Source organism: Pongo pygmaeus, chromosome 1 (assembly GCF_028885625.2).
Source record: "Pongo pygmaeus isolate AG05252 chromosome 1, NHGRI_mPonPyg2-v2.0_pri, whole genome shotgun sequence".
Taxonomy (NCBI): domain Eukaryota; kingdom Metazoa; phylum Chordata; class Mammalia; order Primates; family Hominidae; genus Pongo; species Pongo pygmaeus.
This window is the reverse complement of record NC_072373.2, coordinates 203,649,100-203,669,345: the sequence shown is the minus strand read 5'-3', so window position 1 is coordinate 203,669,345 and position 20,246 is coordinate 203,649,100. Positions and strand designations below refer to the sequence as shown.

Sequence of the window (20,246 nt, the reverse complement as noted above, 5' to 3'; positions counted from 1 at the left end):
GCCCAGGCTGGAGTGCAATGGAGCGATCTCGGCTCACCGCAACCTCCGCCTCCAGGGTTCAAGCGATTCTCCTGCCTCAGCCACCCGAGTAGCTGGGATTACAGGCATGCACCACCACACCCAGCTAGTTTTTGTATTTTTTAGTACAGACCAGTTTTCTCCATGTTGGTCAGGCTGGTCTTGAACTCCTGACCTCAGGTGATCCGCCTGCCTTGGCCTCCCAAAGTGCTGGGATTACAGGCGTGAGCCACCACGCCCACTCTTAATTTTTGTATTTTTAGTAGAGATGGGGTTTCACCATGTTAGCCAGGCTGGTCTTGAACTCCTGACCTCAAGCGATCCACCCTCCTCAGCCTCCCACAGGATTACAGGCGTGAGCCACTGTGCCTGGCCAATAACTTTGTAACTTTACTTCATCCTCTTCATTTACATAGGGGGTACACCAAGTAACCAATGGAAACCTCTAGAGGGTATTTAAATCCCAGAAAATTCCATAACAGGGCTCTTGAGCCCCTATGTCCAGGCCCGCTCCCACCCTGTGGAATGTACTTTCATTGCTTTTTTTTTCTTTTTCCTTTTTTTTTTTTTTTTTTTTGGGGGATGGAGTCTCACTCTGTCACCCAGGCTGGAGTGCAGTGGCATGCTATCGGCTCACTGCAACCTCCGCCTCCTGAGTTCAAACGATTCTCCTGCCTCAGCCTCCCAAGTAGCTGGGACTACAGGCGCCCGCCACCACACCCAGTTAATTTTTTGTATTTTTAGTAGAGACAGGCTTTCGCCATGTTGGTCAGGCTGGTCTCGAACTCCTGAGCTCAGGCAATCCACCTGCCTGGGCTCTTTTTTCTTTTCTTTTCTTTTCTTCTTTTCAAAGGGAGTCTCGCTCTGTCGCCAGGCTGGAGTGCGATGGCTTGATCTTGGCTCACTGCAACCTCTGACTCCTAGGTTCAAGTGATTCTCCTGCCTCAGCCTCCTGAGTAGCTGGGATTACAGGCGCACACCACCATGTCCAGCTAATTTTTGTATTTTTAGTAGAGACAGGGTTTCACCATGCTGGCCAGGCTGGTCTCTATCTCCTGACCTCGTGATCCACCTGCCTTGGCCCTCCAAAGTGCTGGGATTACAGGCGTGAGCCACCGCGCCCAGCAAATCTCTGCTTTTGTTGCTGCATTCTTTCCTTGCTTTGTTTGTGTGTTTGGTCCAATTCTTTGTTCAAGACACCAAGAACCTGGACACCCTCCACCGGTTACATAAGGATGCAAAGGCATAAGAATGATATAATGGGCTGGGTGTGGTGGTTCACACCTGTAATCCCAGCATTTTGGAAGGCGGAGGACAGCTGATCCCGAGGTCAGGAGTTCTAGACCAGCCTGGCCAACATAGTGAAATCTCATCTCTACTAAAAATACAAAAATTAGCTGGGCGTGGTGGCACGCAGCTGTAGTCCCAGCTACTCGGGAGGCTAAAGCAGGAGAATTGCTTGAACCTAGGAGGCAGAGGTTGCGGTGAGCCGAGATGGCACCACTGCACTCCAGCCTGGGAGACAGAGCGAGACTCCGTCTCGAAAAAAAAAAAAAACCCACAAAACAAAACATACTTTTGTTTTTTTTTGAGACGGAATCTCGCTCTGTCGCCCAGGCTGGAGTGCAGTGGCGCCATCTTGGCTCCCTGCAAGCTCTGCATCCCGGATTCATGCCATTCTCCTGCCTCAGCCTCCCAAGTAGCTGGGACTACAGGCACCCACCACCACGCCTGGCTAATTTTTTTGTATTTTTAGTAGAGATGGGGTTTCACCGTGTTAGCCAGGATGGTCTTGAGCTCCTGACCTCATGACCTGCCCCCGTCAGCCTCCCAAAGTGCTGGGATTAGAGGCGTGAGCCACCGCACCCGGCCAACAAAACATACTTTTTAGTAATTAAAAGAAAATCACCGAATCCAAACTCCGCTACCACCACCTGCCACCCTACACCCAAATCTATTCAGTGCTCAAATATGTCTAACACAAGCCATGTAGATAATTGAACACATTCTGGTAACTACCAAAAAAGTAAAAAGAAAGAGGTGAAATTAATTTTAATAATATATTTTATTTAACTCAGCAAATCTGAAATATTATCTTTCAACATGATCTGATTATAAAAAATTGTTATGGAGTTTTTTTTGTATTAAATTGTCTTGCCAGGTGTGGTGGCTCACGCCTATAATCCTAGTACTTTGGGAGGTCAAAGTGGGACAACTGTATGAGTCTGGGAGTTCGAGACCAGCCTGGGCAAGATGGCAAGACTCTGTCTCTATAAAAAATACAAAAATTAGTTGGGCATGGTGGCACATGCCTATAATCCCAGCTACTAAGGAGGCTGAGGTGGGAGGACTGCTTGAGCCCAGGAGGTCAAGGCTGCAGTGAGCCATGATCGAGCCACTGCACTCCAGCCTGGGTGACAGAGCAAGAACCTGTCTCAAAAATAGTCATCATCATAATAAATAATAAATTTAAAAAATCATCTCCATGTAGACAATTTCATGTGCTCATTAGCCACATTGGGCTGGTGAATGAAGCACAGACTTACAGGGATCCTATTCCATCCTCAGACCACTCTGATAGGAAGTTTTCCCCTAGATGGTAAAATAATGCTGACTTTGTTTCGTCTTTAGGCTTTTTCTGCAAAGTGCTGGGATTACAGGCATGAGCCACTGCGCCAGCCTCCTGATTTTTTTTTTTTTTTTTTGTGAGACAGAGTCTCACTCTGTCGCCCAGGCTGGAGTGCAGTGGTGCCATCTTGGCTCCCTGCAAGCTCCGCCTCCCGGGTTCAGGCCATTTTCCTGCCTCAGCCTCCCGAGTAGCTGGGACTACAGCACCTGCCACCACGCCCGGCTAATTTTTTTGTATTTTTAAATAGAGACGGGGTTTCACCATGTTAGCCAGGATGATCTCGATCTCCTGACCTCGTGATCCGCCTGCCTTGGCCTCCCAAAGTGCTGGGATTACAGGCGTGAGCCACCGCGCCTGGCCTTTTTTTTTTTTTTTTTTTAAAGACAGAATCAGCCGGGCTGTTAATCCCAGCTCCTCAGGAGGCTGAGGCAGGAGAATCGCTTGAACTCAGGAGGTGGAGGTTGCAGTGAGCCAAGACTGCAGCACCGCACTGCAGCCTGAGTGACAGAGCAAGACTCTGTCTCAAAAAAAAAAAAAGAGAGACAGAGTCTTGCTATGTCGCTCAGGCTGGTCTCAAACTTCTGGCCTCAAGGGATCCTCCCACCTCAGCCTCCCAGAGTGCTGAGATTTGAGATTACAGGGGTGAGCCGCTGCACCCAGCTCCCTTGACTATCTCTGCAACTTCTCTGTAAATCTAAAATGATTCCAAATAAAAAGTTTATTAAACATAGATATTATATATTGTGTGTATCATATTAGGAATCCTGGGGGGAAAGGCAATAATAAAAAAAAGATTCTGACTTGGCTCTGGTTGAATAACAAAGAAAAAAAATGAAAAAGAAAAAAAAAAAAAAAGAAAAGAGACCAAGCAGAGACCTCTGAGGCTGCATTTCAGGAAGCATGGGGAAGGGGTGGAGTAGAGTAGTAAGCCAAATGAAATTGTAGGTTGGATCAGGGTTAAGTTTTTGGGACTTTATCCTGTGGCATGGGGAGTCATTGAAGGCTATTGAGCAAGGGTGTGGCCTGATTACATAGTGATTCAGCCAAGGTCACACAGTCCAGCTTCCCTCGATCCTTTCCTCCCCCTACCCACTGCCCCTCCCTTCCACGTGCTCTTCCTTTTTTGCCTCCAGAGGCCTAGTTCTGGCATGACTCTAAGTCACTAGCATAAAGATGATCACCTCCACTGCCCACACCTGCCCTAGCCTTGTTCAGGTGTCTTTAAAGACTCAACATTTCTTTTTTTGTTTGTTTTGAGAAGCAGTCTCTGTCCCGCAAGCTGCAGTGGCGCAATCTCGGCTCACTGTAACCCTCGCCTCCCAGATTCAAATGTTTCTCATGCCTCAGCTTCCAGAGTAGCTGGGATTACAGATGCGTGCCACCACACCCAACTAGTAGAGACAGGGTTTCACTGTGTTGGCCAGGTCTCGAACTCCTGGCCTCCACCTGCCTTGGCCTCCCAAAGTGCTGAGATTACAGGTGTGAGCCACCACGCCTGACCCTCAACATTTATTTTTTATTCTCGCTCTGTTGCCCAGGCTGGAGTGCAGTGGCGCAATCATATACCTCACTGCAACTTCAAACTCCTGTGCTCCAGTGATCCTTCTGCCTCAGTCTCTTGAGTAGCTGAGACTACCGGTGAGGCTCAACATTTAGAATCTCAACATGCCACACCTGGTTAGGGCTGGCACCATTCCACCGACCCAGCACAGAGACCCCTTGGGCAGGGAGTTGCAGGGTGGAGCCTTATGCAAAATTCCACAAGTTCTATGTTGAGTCATTTCTTCCACCACACCCGCTCTGCTCACTCTCTCCTCCCCCAGTGAGATAAGTCCAGTACATCGGTGGAGGAAGGGGGCTCAGCAGCAGAAGAAGACGGGGCTTCAAGACTAAACCAGAATATTGCGCCACCAGGAGAATTGTCAATTCTCTCTTCAACAGGCCTTCTTGAAACCACACATATGCCCAGGTCAGAAGCTGGGGGGAAGGAAGTTGGATAGAAAAAGGAGTTGAAGGGGAATAAATGTATTTGTGTACTTTTTTCCTGCCAGCAATAGCAGCAATGAGAGTTCAAGGCTAGAATTAACTAGATTCTCACACCCCAATTAAGCCAGTTTTCTCCATCCTGGTTGTTAACAAAAGGCTAACATTATTAAACAATCTGTTCTGTGCCAGGCACTGTATGCATAACTTCATTTGTTCCTCATGGCAAATCTGTATTAGTATACCCATTTTATAAATGAGAAAACTGAGGCTTGGAGAAGGTAATGATGTGCCCAGGTTTATGCAACTAGTATGTGATAGAGCTGGCAAAGAGCAAAACCAATTCAAGTCTTCAGAAGACTGCATGGGTTTAAAAGTGCTCTGGGGGAATTTCATCTTTCAGGGGAGAAGGAAATGGTTTTATAGTAAAATCCTTATTCCTTTCAGGGTATTCAGCGCCCATTTCTGACCCCTGCCGTGACTGGAGTGGTCACAGCATGGAGAGAATCTCTCACCTCAAAGCCACGCCCTTCTTTTTGCCCAGAAGGGTGCGTCCCCATATCTGCATGTGTCCCTCCTCACTTCATTCAGGTCTCTGCCTAAAAACCAGAGAAGCCTTTTCTGATCACACTATCCAAATGACAACCTCCATGTGTAGCCTCATAATCAGTCTAATTTGTCTTCATAGCACTTACCACGCCTTGACATATTTATAGACATTTCTTTGCTTATTGTCTGTCTCCACCTACTAGAATGTAAACTCCAGGAGGACAGGACCTGGTCTGTTTTGTTCACTGCTGTATTCTCAATGCCTGGGATGGTGCCTGACATATAGTAGGCCCCTAACAAATATGTGGGGTTTTTTTTGTTTGTTTGGTTTTTTTTTTTTTTTTTTTTTTTTTTTGAGACAGAGTATTGCTCTGTCACCCAGGTTGCAGTGCAGTGGCACGATCTCGGCTCACTGCAACCTCCAACTCCCAGGTTCAAGCGATTCTCCTGCTTTAGCCTCCTGAGTAGCTGGGATTACATGCCTTTGCCACCATGCCTCACTAATTTTTGTATTTTAAGTAGGGGCAGAGGTTTCACCATGTTGGCCAGGCTGGTCTTGAACTCATGGCCTCAAGTGATCCACCCATCTCAGCTTCCCAAAGTGCTGGGATTACAGGCATGAGCCCCCACCCCCAGTCACAAATATGTGTTGAATGAATACAAACGGAAAATTCAGCTTGCTTTCACTAAGAGTATTTGACACTTCCACTTCCATCAGCTGCTAAATTCGTCTTACCCCTCAAAGCCTTGCTCCTTTGTCCTCTCTTCAGGGACTTCTCCCTCATCTTCCCCAGCCCAGGGATTGACACAGCCACCCAACCAGCTGCTCCAGCCAGGAACTGGAAGATACCCTCACCTCCTCCTTCTTTCTCCCACCTCTGCCCCCCGACTCCCCATTACTTCCAGTGTTCAATTAATCACCAACTCCAGTCCACTCTGCCTCTTTTTAAAACTTTTTTGGGACAGGGTCTCACTCTGTTGCCCAGGCTGGTCTCGAACTTCTGGGCTCAAGTAGTCCTCCCACCTCTGCCTCCCAAATTCTGGGGTTATAGGCATGAGCCACCGTGCCTGGCCTCCATTCTGCCTCTTAATTATCTCCTAAATCTGCTCATATCTCCCAATCTTTGCTACACCCCCTCTACCAGGCAACCCTCCTATTTTCTCTGGGTTACTGCACCAACTTTCTCACCAGCCTCCTGCCTCCAGTTTGGCCCCTGCTAGTCAGTCTCCACATTGCAATCAGTGATTGGTCTAAAGCTCAAATTGCCTCGGTAAACAAAGCATTGAGTCCTTAGTGGCCTGAGATAAAGCCCAAGATCTTAATGTGGGTTGCAAAGCCCTGCCCCATCTGACCACAGCCTCATTCTTAGCCATACTCTGCTCCTGCCTGTTTGAACTATTTCCAGTTCCCCAAATGTGCTCCTGATAGTTATTTTGCCTGGGAGCTCAGGCCAACTCCTGCTCATCATTCAGGCCTCAGCTCAGATGTTGCTTTCTCCAGGAAAGCCTCCCTGACTTCTTCTGTCCAACTAGGCTGGGCTAGAGGTCCTTAGTATATCTTAGGGTATAGAATCAGGGCATTCTCCCTATCTGGAGGACTGCCAGTGGTCACTGGTCCAATTTCCACCCTTTTCCGTTTCTTGATTGGTGTCACTGCTTAAATAGCCTTCTCTGCTTCTCTGATGCCTCTCACCCTTCAAGACCTATCTTTCTAGACTCGTTATCTAGAAAACTCTCTGGGGAGTAAAAAGAAGGCAGACTCTAAGTGAGGATGCCCCAAGCTCAAGCCACCTCTGCCACTTCTTAGTGATACAACCTTGGGCATGTCACTGTAAAATGGAGATGATAACATTAATATCTACCTCACAGTTGTTATAAGTAAAATTATAAATGTTAAAGGACAATTGGCTGGGCGCAGTGGCTCACGCCTAGAATCCCATCACTTTGGGAGGCCAAGGCGAACGGATCACGGCGAAACCCTGTCTCTACTAAAAACACAAAAATTAGTAGGGCGTGGTGGCACGTGCCTGTAATTTCAGCTACTCAGGAGGCTGAGGCAGGAGAATTGCTTGAACCTGGGAGTTGGAGGTTGCAGTGAGCCAAGATCGTGCCATTGCACTGTAGCCTAGGCGACAGGAGCGAAACTCCATCTCAAAAAAAAAAAAAGAAAGAAAGATGTTAAAGGACAATGTAAACACTGCGATGTGTTATGGAGACGTGAGGATGATTATTCTCTGCTGGCACTGTGCTCCTGCAGCACTCACAGGCCGTGACCTGCCATTTGCATTTCATTATATCCTGCCTCCAGTGATCTGCTCTCTGCAACCAGTGTGGAAGCCAGCTAGGTTCTCTTCTCTAGCTCTTCCGCATCCCCTGGAGTTCAGAGATTAGTGGTGAGCAAATAGAAGGTGTATGTGATTATAACCAACTACCATTTATTTATCACCTACTATGCACTAATTACTTTACATATATTACAGTCAGGCACTGCATAATGATGTTTTACTCAACTACAGACCACATATACAGCAGTGGTTCCATAAGATTGGAATACCATGTTTTTATTGTACCTTTTTTATGTTTGGGTATGTTTAGATACACAAATACTTACCACTGTGTTACAATTGCCTACAGTGTTCGGTATGCTAACATGGTGTATAGGTTTGTAGCTTAGAAGCAATAGGCTATGCCATATAGCCTAGATGTGTAGGAGGCCATACTATCTAGGTTTGTGTAAGTAAACTCTATGATGTTTACACGATGAAATCGCCTAATAACGCATTTCTCAGAATGTATCCTTGTTGTTAAGTAACGCATAGCTGTATTTCTTTTTCTTTTTCTTTTTTCTTTTCTTTTTTTTTTTTTTTTTTTGAGATGGAGTCTCACTCTGTCACCTGTCACCCAGGCTGGAGTGTAGTGGCGCGATCTTGGCTCACTGCAACCTCCACCTCCCAGGTTCAAGTGATTCTTCTGCCTCAGCCTCCCAAGTAGCTGGGACTACAGGCATGCGCCACCACGCCTGGCGAATTTTTGTATTTTTAGTAGAAATGGGGTTTCACCATATTAGCCAGGCTGGTCTCGAACTCCTGACCTCGTGATCCGCCTGCCTCGGCCTCCCAAAGTTCTGGGATTACAGGCTTGAGCCACCACACCTGGCCCGCATAGCTATATTTCTAATTCTCAGAACTACCTGAGAGACAAGTAATTTTATCTCCACGATACAACCTAAGGCTTAGAAAAATTAAATAACTTGCCGGTCGCGGTGGCTCACACCTGTAATGCTAGCACTTTGAGAGGCCAGGGCGGGCGGATTGCCTGAGTTCAGGAGTTCGAGAACAGCCTGGGCAACATGGTGAAACCCCGTCTCTAATAAAATACAAAAAATTAGCTGGGCGTGGCAGCGTGCGCCTGTAGTCCCAGCTACTCGGGAGGCTGAGGCAGGAGAATTGCTTGAACCCGGGAGGCGGAGGTTGCAGTGAGCTGAGATCGTGCCACTGCACTCCAGCCTGGGTGACAGAGCGAGACTCCGTCTCAAAAAAAAAAAAAAAAAGAAAAAGAAAAATGAAATAACTTGTCCAAGGTCACAGAGCTGTTGAGGTTAGGGACCTTGGGAATCTTTCTGGCACTTCCCCCAGCTTGATGTTAACAGGCTCATGGCCTTCCTCCTGCCGTTTCCTCTCTTGGTCATAAGCTGAGCTGTGTCCAGAGAAAGAGAAAAAATAAATCAAACTTGGGGCCTGGCAAAGGAGGTGAGTGTCATGCCACAGACCAGACACAGGGCAGGAGGAGACTTTTATTTTATTTTATTTTATTTTTGAGACAGAGTTTCACTCTTGTTGCCCAGGCTGGAGTGCAGTGGTGAAATCTCAGCTCATTGCAACCTCTGCCTCCCAGGTTCAAGTGATTCTCCTGCCTTAGCTTCCCAAGTAGCTGGGATTACAGGTGCCTGCCACCATGCCCAGCTAATTTTTGTATTTTTAGTAGAGATGGGATTTCACCATGTTAGCCAGGCTGGTCTTGAACTCCTGACCTCAGGTGATCTGTCTGCCTCGCCCTCCCAAAGTGCTAGGATTACAGGCATGGGCCACTGCGCCCGGACAAGAGGAGACTTTTTTTTTTTTTTTTTTTTTTTTTTTGAGATGGAGCCTCACCCTGTCACCCAGGTTGGAGTGCAGTGGCACCGTGTCGGCTCACTGCAACCTCCATCTCCTGGGTTCAAGCAATTCTCCTGCCTCAGCCTACTGAGTAGCTGGGATTACAGGGGCCCACCACCATGCCTGGCTAATTTTTATATTTTTAGTAGAGATGGGGTTTCACCATGTTGGCCAGGTTGGTCTTGAACTCCTGACCTCAGGTGATCCTCCCGCCTCGGCCCCCCAAAATGCTGGGATTACAGGCGTGAGCCACCGCACCCAGCCAGGAGGAGACTTTTAAAATGAAAATTAAGATACAGCTCCACCAAAGCACTGTCACAAAGCCCTGGTTCTGTGAATGCAGGGTGTGACAGGTGGTCAGGAAAAGCCCTGCGACATCTTCTAGTTGTGTCAGCACTGAAGTGATGCCCACATCTTACACATGGAAAGTAGATTGGAGTGGGATCTGTTAGCCACATCACTCACAGTAAGGGAATGGTCTGCTATTACTCACAAGGGTTTCAATCCTCTATGACAAAGATTTTAATTCAGGAAGAGAAGATGCAGGGTTCATAGTGAGCCACGAGGTGGCACTGTGAGAGGAGGGCACACAAAGTACCAAATTAGAACCTCTGGATGTGAAGGATTAGAAGAGATTTTACAGCAGAGAAATGCAAAGTAAACGCCTCCTTTTACAGAAGAGATATGAGGTCCAGAGAAGTTATCCAAGTTGTAGAATTTTGTGGTTAAGTCAGTACCAGAGACCCAGGTCTGTCTGTTTCTAAGTCTGGTGCACTTAACCTGTAATGCTCACCAAATCACATCTACAGATTCCCACTCATTGCATGGTGTGATCTTACTCAAGTCACTGATGTATTTCTGGGTCTCAGTCTTCCTGACCATAGAGTGTAGGACTAGTCTAGATCTGGTTTTCTTTTTCTTTTTCTTTTTTTTTGAGATGGAGTTTTGCTCTTGTTGCCCAGGCTGGAGTGCAATGACGTGATCTCAGCTCACTGCAACCTCCGCCTCCAGGGTTCAAGTGATTTTTCTGCCTCAGCCTCCCGAGTAGTTGGGACTATGGGGGCGTGTCACCGCGCCCAGCTAATTTTTGTATTATTAATAGAGACGGGGGTTTCACCATATTGGCCATGCTGGTCTCGAACTGCTGACCTCAGGTGATGTGCCCGCCTCGGTTTCCCAAAGTGCTGGGATTACAGGCGTAAGCCACCGCGCCCAGCCTCGTTTTTATATTTTTCTTTTTTTGTTTGAGATGGAGTCTCACTCTGTCACCCAGGCTAGAGTGCAGTGGCATGATCTTCGTTCACTGCAACCTCTGCCTCCCAGACTCAAGTGATTCTCCTGCCTCAGCCTCTCGAATAGCTGAGATTACAGGCATGCACCACCATGCTCAGCTCATTTTTTTGTATTTTTAGTAGAGATGGGGTTTCACCATGTTGGCCAGGCTGGTCTCGAACTCCTGATCTCAAATGGCTCGCCCGCCTCAGCCTCCCAGAATGCTGGGATTACAGGTGTGAGCCACTGTGCCTGGGTTTTGTTTTGTTTTGGTTTGTTTTTTGTTTTTTAGGAGCAGAAGTTTAATAGGTAAGAGAAAGAGAAAGGAAAACAGCTCTCTTCTCTAGTGAAAGAGAGGGGACTTCTGAGAGGAAAAGGCTGGCCAGTGGTGGATGCACTGGATTTTATATGCAGGCTTGAGGAGGTGCTGTCTGCATACACAGAAAGGATAGGAGACATGGCAGTCATGGACAGAAAAGAAGGAGATTACGATAGAAAAGCTGGAGATCCTGTTGCTGACACCCCATCGGGTGGTCAGAGGCTGGGGTCAGTCTATAAGCCTTTGGATAACACCAGTGGGTAGCCTCAGCCAGAAATCCTCAGTTACTTCCAGGACCTCTTCCAGCCCCACATGACAGCTAAGTCCTCTGTGAAAGGAAGCTGGTTCAAACATGGCTAATATGCCCAGCAATCTGTGGGTACTGGGGGATTCTCCGTATTCTCAGCAAGCCTCACATCTAAGTCTTTAAGAACACAGCCATGCTAATCGCATTCTTAAATGGCTGAAGGATGCCTGTTAGTGATTTGATTTGGTTCTAAAATGGAGGCCTGACACGGTGTGGCTCACACCTGGTATCCCATCATTTTGGTAGGCTGAGGCGGACAGATCACCTGACATCAGAAGTTCAAGACCAGCCTGGCCAACATGACAAAACCCCATCTCTACTAACAATACAAAATTAGCTCAGCATGGTGGTGCAGGCCTGTAATCCCAGCTACTTGGGAGGCTGAGGCAGGAGAACCATTTGAACCTGGGAGGTGGAGGTTGCTGTGAGCTGAGATTATACCACTGCATTCCAGCCTGGGTCACAGAGGAAGATCCTGCCTCAAAATAAAATAAAATAAATAAAATAAAATCTGAGAGCCCCAAAATGAAAGGACAGACTTGGAGTATGCTCCTCTACTCACTGTTTTTTTTTTTTGTTTTTTTTTTGTTTGTTTTGTTTTTTTGCCAGTCTTTGTCAGAAAATATATTTATTATTGATAGTGAGTGAAGTAAAGATGTGAGTATTCACTATAGAGGTTATATCAGCCAAGGTTGCCTTCATATTGATAAAAATACCTTATCTCACTTGTAATCATAAACATTATTCTAGTAGAAGAGGTACATTTTCTCTTTTTGTCTTCTTGACTCTATAATCACCATAATAAGTTAAAATGAAATAGCTCTTATATAATCAAAGGAGAAAAGAAAGAGAAACAAAACCAACATGCCACAGCCTAGACAATTCCATCCAGCACTGCTGCCTCCAGATCTGTTTTCTGGCTCTCTCCACCCAGCACTGCTGCCCCCAGATCTATGTTTTCTGGCTCTCTCCTCGCCCACTCCAATTAATTTAGCCCCCCACCCCATCCTACTTTGTTAGGGTGGAGTTTCACCCAAATGATGGGGCTTGTTCAGAAGAGAAACATTTTATGGTCAGTGGAAGTTGAATAGAAAGTACCAAAAGGTGGAGAGGGCTGCCCTTCTCTTTTAATCATCATAAGAGGGTTTACTAATAGTGAAGAGTGTCCCTTAATGACTGATCCCTGATCAAGGCTTTGGCCCTTCAAATTGCTGCTGTTCAAAATGTGAAATGACTCTGCTGAATCCATTCTTGGTGTCTCTCTTTAGTGGTCTTCTCATTAGTGGTCTTCTCTTCAAAGGGGTTGTTTTCTCACTAGGAAAAAAATGTTCCGCCTCTGGAATTAACGTTGATGATGTTTTGCTCATTCTGAAGGTTTTTATCCTCCCTTCTCAAGCATGCTCTGTGTGGCATGATTGACACAGTGCATATACTGGGTGGCCAGAACGGAGCATTTGAGAGTCTGGTGGGTGTTCTCACGGTAACACTGAAGAATTTTGGCCTGCAGATCACACAGACTGGATGAGACTCATACCACTTGAACTTTGCTTCCACCTCTTCAGCAGCTTTCTGATATTGTTCAGTGGTGACTCTGTAGAACTCTGAGCTCCTCTCCTCCAGTCTAGCCAGCTGTTCTTTGTAGAATGCATCCTGCTTCTTTAGCACTCGGTCTTTCTCTTCCAGCTGCCTAGCCAGGTGCTTTGCCTTAGTGCATTCCTCCTGGCTAGATATCCTCTCCCAAAGGATGGCTCTGGTTAACTGCTCATTGGCAGCAGCCCTCTCTCGGTCCAGCTCTTTGGCTTGCTTTAGTCGTTTCTGATCTTCAGATTCTTTCTTGGCTTGCTCCAATGCCAGCTCCTCAGCTACTCTTCTTTTCAATTCTTCATCAGAAACTGAGGCACCATAAGCACCAGAATACCGCTGAGACTTCGAACCAGATAGAGGATTCCTTCATTCAATCAATCACATTTTCCGAAAGCCGGATGCCCTTCACCACGGTGATGTTCTCATTCTCGTCCGCCTCGAAGGTGACCCGGCGGGTGCTGGTAGTCCCACCCGTGGCCCCGGTTCCTGCCCCAGCGGAGACCAAGCGCGGAACCACGAGCACTTCGGGGCCCCCGCGCCCACACGCGCGTGGAAGGGCCTGGATTCTTTTCCCACACAGCGGGAGCAAGGCCACGGCCCCTACTCACTGTTTCAATGAATGATGTACCTTGGTATCCTGGACAAGGTCCCCAATATTAAGCAACTATGTTGTCTGGGTAAGTACCTAGGGTTCATCATCTCATGCCAAGAAAATTTAGGACATGGACACACATGAGGAGTTTAGGAGCAGAGGTTTAATAGGCAAGAGAAAGAGAAAGAAAGGAAAACAGCTCTCTCTCTAGTGAGAGAGGGGGGACTTCTGAGAGGAAAAATCCCCCTCTTTTTTTTTTCTGAGACAGAGTCCTGCTCTGTCACTCAGGCTGGAGTGCATTGGCGCAATCTCAGCCTCCACCTCCCAGGTTCAAGCGATTCTCCTGCCTCAGCCTCCTGAGTAGCTGAGTAGCAGGCAGATTACTTGAGCTCAGGAGTTCAAGATCAGCCTGGGCAACAACATGGCAAAACTCTGTCTCTACCAAAAAAAAAGTAGAGATGAGATCTTGCTATGTTGCCCAGGCTGGTCGTAAACTTGAACCAGGGAGGCAGAGGTTGCAGTGAGCCAAGATTGCACCACTGCACTCCAGCCTGGGTGACAGAGCAAGACTCTGTCTCAAAAAAAAAAAAAAAATTTCACTTTATCTCCAGTATTGGCTTACAAGTTATACCTATTTTTAAATTTTCAGTGGTTACCCTAGGACTTACAATGCATATATTTAACTTACCACAGTCTACTTTTTTTTTTTTTTTTTTTTGAGACAGAGTCTCGCTCTGTTGCCGAGGCTGAAGTGCAATGGTGTGATCTCAGCTCACTGCAACTTCCACCTCCCGGATTCAAGCGATTCTTCTGCCCCAGCCTCCTGAATAGCTGGGACTACAGGCATGTGCCACTAAGCCCAGCTAATTTTTGTATTTTTAGTAGATACAGGGTTTCACCATATTGGTCAGGTTGGCCTCAACTCCTGACTTCGTGATCTGCCCGCCTCGGACTCTCAAAGTGCTGGGATTACAGACATGAGCCGCCGCACCTGGCCCAGAATCTACTTTCAAATAATATTAAACCATTTCCCATATATTGCAAGAACCTCACAACAATATACTTCCAGTTCCTTCCTACCACCTTTGGTACTCTTCTTAATCTTTTTCTTTTTTTTCTTAAGATAGAGTCTCGCTAAATTACCCAGGCTGGTCTTGGACTCCTGGGCTCAAGCAATCCTCTCACCTTGGCGTTCCAAAGTGCTGGGATTACAGGCGTGAGCCACTGCGCTTGGCCAATTATATTTTAAAGATATTAAAAATAAGAATAATGGGCCAGGCGTGGTGGCTCACACCTGTAATCCCAGCACTTTGGGAGGCCGAGGTGGGTGGATCATCTAAAGTTGGGAGTTTGAGACCAGCCTGACCAACGTGGTGAAACCCCATCTCTGCTAAAATTACAAAAATTAGCTGGGTGTGGTGGCGCATGCCTGTAATCCCAGCTACTCAGGAGTCTGAGGCAGGAGAATCGCTAGAACTCGGGAGGCGGAGGTTGCAGTTAGCCGAGATAGTGCCATTGCACTCCAGCCTGGGCAACAAGAGTGAAACTCCATCTCAAAATAAAAAAAAAAAAAGAATAATATTTTTCATCTTTACCTTGTATTTTTACCATTTTCAGTACTCTTCATTTCTTTGTGTAGATCCAAGTTCCATCTGGTATCATATACCTTCTGCATGAGGAATCTCCTTTACCTTTTCTCATTGTAGGTCTGCTGACAATGATTTTTCCCAGCTTTTGTTTGTTGCTTGGTCAACTTTCAGCCACCCCTGCACACTTGCACCCCAGCCGAGCTCCTTCCCCATGCTCCCACGTCTCCCCCTGTGGTAGACTGCCTTTGCTTGTTCCTTGGTACTGGGATCCTCAGGAAGTGGGATGGGTTTCTCTGTTGTCCTGACCCAGCCTTCGTCTTAGGCAGACTCAATACATCCAGGACTTAGGCTGGAGCCTTCTCAGCATTCCTGCCTCTCCTCCATGTATTTTTGGTTATCTGCAGTGTTAGCAGTTCTCAGCTTATTATTGCTGTAGGATCCTGGGCTCCAGATGGCTTCCAGCCCCCCTGAAAATGTAGAGGATTTTTGCTTCTACCCTTCTCCCAGGTGCAGTGGGTCACGGGGTGAGAGTGTTTCCTACCCACCCAACACCAAAGGCAAATGAGTTTTGCTTCTACTCCTTTCTAGAAGCAATAAATCTTTGGTGAGCTGTGGCATGAGAGGGTCTGCTTTCCGTCCCGCAGACACCTTTGCCCCCTTGAAAAGCAGCTTGTGGGACTTCATGCTCATCCCTCAACTACAGCCTACCACCTGCACACCCGCGCCACTGAGGGGGCTCTCTCTGGTCTCCTGCCCTGCCTCCAGTCTTGTGAGGACCCACTGGAGGCCCATGAAAAAGAGCTTGGAGTGAGTGCAAACTCCCCTTGTGTCTAGGCCCCAGTCTGTACCAAACTGATATGCTGGCGCACACTTGGTGCTTAAACTTTTTTTTAAGCTTTAGCTGATTTTCTTTTACCCACTTGAATGGCAGCCACCACATTCCCCCATGCTCTGACAAAGGTAATGCAATTTGTGTGTTCCATCACATCTGTGAGAGGCTTGTATCTCTTTGAAATTCAATTGACTTGGTTGCCTTGCAAACTTAGCTCTCTGATGAGCTTAAGAAAAATTAGGACTTCATAAATTATCTGCCTTTTCCTCATTGTTAAGGGAGGAGCAATGTTCTTTGCCACTTTCTTCATTCCAGGTGAGAGTGGAAGCCTAAAATCTTCCTTGAAACTTACTTTTTATTAATGAACAACATATCTTGGATATCTTTCATGGCAATAACAAGGGATTTACATAGTGTTTCGGTACCACCTTGGCTGCAATGGAGTACCCTACATAGGAATATTCTCTTTTTTTTTTTTGAGACAGAATCTCGCTCTGTCGCCCAGGCTGGAGTGCAGTGGCACGATCTCGGCTCACTGCAACCTCTGCCTCCCGGGTTCAAGAGATTCTCTTGCCTCAGCCTCCCAAGTAGCTGGGATTACAGGCACACGCCGCCATGCCCAGCTAATATTTTGTATTTTTAGTAGAGATCGGGTTTCTCCATGTTGGTCAGGCTGGCCTTGAACTCCTGACCTCAGGTGATCCGCCCGCCTTGGCCTCCCAAAGTGCTGGGATTACAGACATGAGCCACCGTGCTTGGCATTTTTTGTTTGTTTGTTTTTTGTTTTTTGAGACAGGGTCTCCCTCTGTCACCCAGGCTGGAGTGAAGTGGTGTGGTCTTGGCTCACTGCAACCTCCGGCTCCTGGGTCAAACAATTCTCCTGCCTCAGCCTCCAGAGTAGCTGGGACTACAGGCGTGCGCCACCACGCCTGGCTAATCTTTGTATTTTTAGTAGAGACGGGGTTTCACCATGTTGGCCAGGCTGGTCTTGAACTCCTGACCTCAGGTGATCTGCCCACCTTGGCCTCCCAAAGTGCTGGGATTACAGGCGAGAGCCACCACTCCTGGCTAGGAATATTTTCAGAAATAATTCCCAAACCCTCAAGGATGGGTCCATCTCTTGCTGCATCCAAGCATTTGTGCCAGGCACTGTGGGGCAAGGTACTCGTCCATTCACCTGGTAAGTGTTTACTGAGAGCATCCCATGTACACATATCTACCAGGCTAGCTGCTGGAGATTCTATAGGCAGACCTGGTCCTGGCCTTCATGAGTATGGCTCAGAGTATGGCAAAGCAGATAGTGGGGAAAAACATCACAACAGATGTGGTGTTACAAAAGGGGAAGTAGAGGACACTGTGGGAGATTATGACTAGGGAACCAACCTAGTCCTGTTCAAGAAAGGCCTTCCTGGCCGGGCACGGTGGCTCATGTCTGTAATCCTAGCATTTTGGGAGGCCAAGATGGATGGATCACTTGAGGTCAGGAGTTTGAAACCAGCCTGGCCAAATGGTGAAACCCATCTCTACTGAAAATACAAAAAAAAAAAAAAAAAAATTAACAGGGCATGGTGGTGGGTGCCTGTAATCCTAGCTACTCGGGAGACTGAGGTAGGAGAATCGCTTGAACCCGGGAGGCAGAGGTTGCGGTGAGCCAAGATCGCAACCCTGCACTCCAGCCTGGGTGACAGAGCGAGACTCCATCTAAAAAAAAAAAAAAAAAGAAAGGCCTTCCTAAAGAACAGGCATTTTAGCTGAGAGCTGCAGGATACTTAGGACTCAGCCAGACAAAGAGAGGAAGTGTTCTAGTTATGATGGGTGCATACCAAATTTCTCCAATGCTTATTGGCATAAAACAGCCGTTTATTACAATCACGAGTTCTCTGGGTCAGGAATTCAGGCAAGACACCACAGGTAGCTTATCTCTGCGCCAGTGTCTGGGGACTAGCTGGAGCACTTAAAGGCTGAAACCTGGAATCATCTAAAGATGGTGGTTGATGTCTGCTGTTGGCTAGGGGCCTCAGCTCCTCTGCACATGGGCTTCTTTGAGTGATTGCTCCACGTGGGCCAGTTTGGGCTTCCTCAGCACAGGACTAGGTTCCAAGGGCAAACATCCCAAGAAAGAGACTCAGGCAGAAGTAATATCACCTTTTATGACCCAACTTCAGTAGTCACTCGGCATTCTGTCTCCTGTCTTCTAATTGTTGAGGCGGTCAACAAGAGTCCCATTCCATTTCAAGGGGAGGGGAAACAAAAACAGACTCCATCTCTTGATGAGGGAGCGGCAAGATTCTGGAAGAGCAGAAATATTGCCATGGCCGTTCTTGGAAAACACAATCTGCCACAGAGGGAAGAGTGTTTCAGTGTGAGAGAATGCTTGAGCAAAAATCTTCCAGTGAGAGAAGGCAGGGCACACCCTAAGACAGAAAAGGAGCCTGGTAAGGCTAGCCAAGAGGAGACTGGTAGAAAATGAGGCTTACGAGGTCAAAAACCAACATCCTCATTCTCGCCCTGAAGAAGTGTATCATCTTAACAGCTATGGTGCCTCCTTTCTATTTAATGCTTTATAAGCCACAGAGCAATGCCTCAGTTCTTTCCTCATTTGTTTCAAACAACAGTCCTATGAGGGATGTATGCTTAGCCCTATAAAGACGAAGAAACTAAGCATCAGTGACGTGAACTGGGAGGCAACACAGTGGGGCAGGACTACTCACAGCAATTTTAGGTGTCACGTGGATAAACATCTTACATGTTAATAGTTAATGTCTCCTGTTATGATTCCATCTGGAGTGGCTGTTCTCTCGAGCAGCGTTCGTTTATCTCCGTCCGCCTTCTGTCCTACCTAAGTGTGTGCCGCCACCCGATAGAAGATTCGATGGACAGGGACATGAGCCCCCTGAGGCCCCAGAACTATCTTTTTGGTTGTGAACTAAAGGCTGACAAAGATGATCACTTTAAGGGGGATAATGATGAAAATGAGCACCAGTTATCTTTAAGAATGGTCAGTTTAGGGGCTGGTGCAAAGGATGAATTGTACATTGTTGAAGCAGAGGCAATGAATTACGAAGGCAGTCCAATTAAAGTAACACTGGCAACTTTGAAAATGTCTGCACAGCCAACGGTTTCCCTTGGGGGCTTTGAAATAACACCACCAGTGGTCTTAAGATTTAAGTGTGGTTCAGGGCTAGTGGATATTAGTGGACAGCACTTAGTAGCTGTGGAGGAAGATGCAGAGTCAGAAGATGAAGAGGAGGAGGATGTGAAACTCTTAAGTATATCTGGAAAGCGGTCTGCCCCTGGAGGTGGTAGCAAGTTTCCACAGAAAAAAGTAAAACTTGCTGTTGATGAAGATGATGATGATGATGAAGATGATGATGATGAAGATGATGATGATGATGATTTTGATGATGAGGAAGCTGAAGAAAAAGCGCAAGTGAAGAAATCTATATGAGATACTCCAGCCAAAAATGCACACAAGTCAAATCAGAATGGAAAAGACTCAAAACCACCATCAACACCAAGATCAAAAGGACAAGAATCCTTCAAAAAACAGGAAAAAACTCCTAAAACACCAAAAGGATCTAGTTCTATAGAAGACATTAAAGCAAAAATGCAAGCAAATATAGAAAAATGTGGTTCTCTTCCCAAGGTGGAAGCCGAGTTCATCAATTATGTGAAGAATTGCTTCTGGATGACTGACCAAGAGGCTATTGAAGATCTCTGGCAGTGGAGGAAGTCTCTTTAAGAAAATAGTTTCAACAATTTGTTAAAAATTTTCCATCATATTTCATTTCTGCAACAGTTGATATCTGGCTGTCCTTTTTTCTTTTTTTTTACTTTTGTTTGTCAATTGCAAAATTTATTTTATACATACAATATTTCACTTAATTTGAATAAAATTTTTTTTAATTAAAGTTTTTTTTAAAATTTTATTATTATTATACTTTAAGTTTTAGGGTACATGTGCACAACGTGCAGGTTTGTTACATATGTATACATGTGCCATATTGGTGTGCTGCACCCATCACCTCATCATTTAGCATTAGGTATATCTCCTAATGCTATCCCTCCCCCCTCCCCCTACCCCACCACAGTCCCCAGTGTGTGATGTTCCCCTTCCTGCATCCATGTGTTCTCATTGTTCAATTGCCACCTATGAGTTAGAACATGTGGTGCTTGGTTTTTTGTCCCTGCGATAGTTTGCTGAGAATGATGGTTTCTAGCTTCATCCATGTCCCTACAAAGGACATGAACTCATCATTTTTTATGGCTGCATAGTATTCCATGGTGTATATGTGCCACAGTTTCTTAATCCAGTCGATCATTGTTGGACATTTGGGTTGGTTCCAAGTCTTTGCTATTGTGAATAGTGCCGCAATAAACATACGTGTGCATGTGACTTTATAGCAACATGCTGCTAT

The 20,246-nt window shown here is 46.5% G+C and overlaps 1 protein-coding gene and 1 pseudogene across 1 annotated transcript; one reads left to right on the top strand and one right to left on the bottom strand.

The window, feature by feature from the left end:
- Window positions 1–12,271: 12,271 nt before the first annotated feature.
- LOC129006900 (MICOS complex subunit MIC19-like) lies at window positions 12,272–15,686 on the bottom strand (annotated as a pseudogene).
- A 2,888-nt stretch (window positions 15,687–18,574) lies between these two features.
- LOC129006849 (nucleophosmin-like) lies at window positions 18,575–19,564 on the top strand. Its single transcript, XM_054437085.2, has one exon. The coding sequence runs from the start codon at window positions 18,575–18,577 to the stop codon at window positions 19,274–19,276; it is 702 nt and encodes a 233-aa protein (XP_054293060.1). The 3' UTR covers window positions 19,277–19,564.
- Window positions 19,565–20,246: the final 682 nt, after the last annotated feature.

Excerpts from the sequence above, each read along its gene's own strand:
- LOC129006849 (XM_054437085.2), top strand. The coding sequence starts at position 18,575 with ATGTTAATAGTTAATGTCTCCTGTTATGATTCCATCTGGAGTGGCTGT.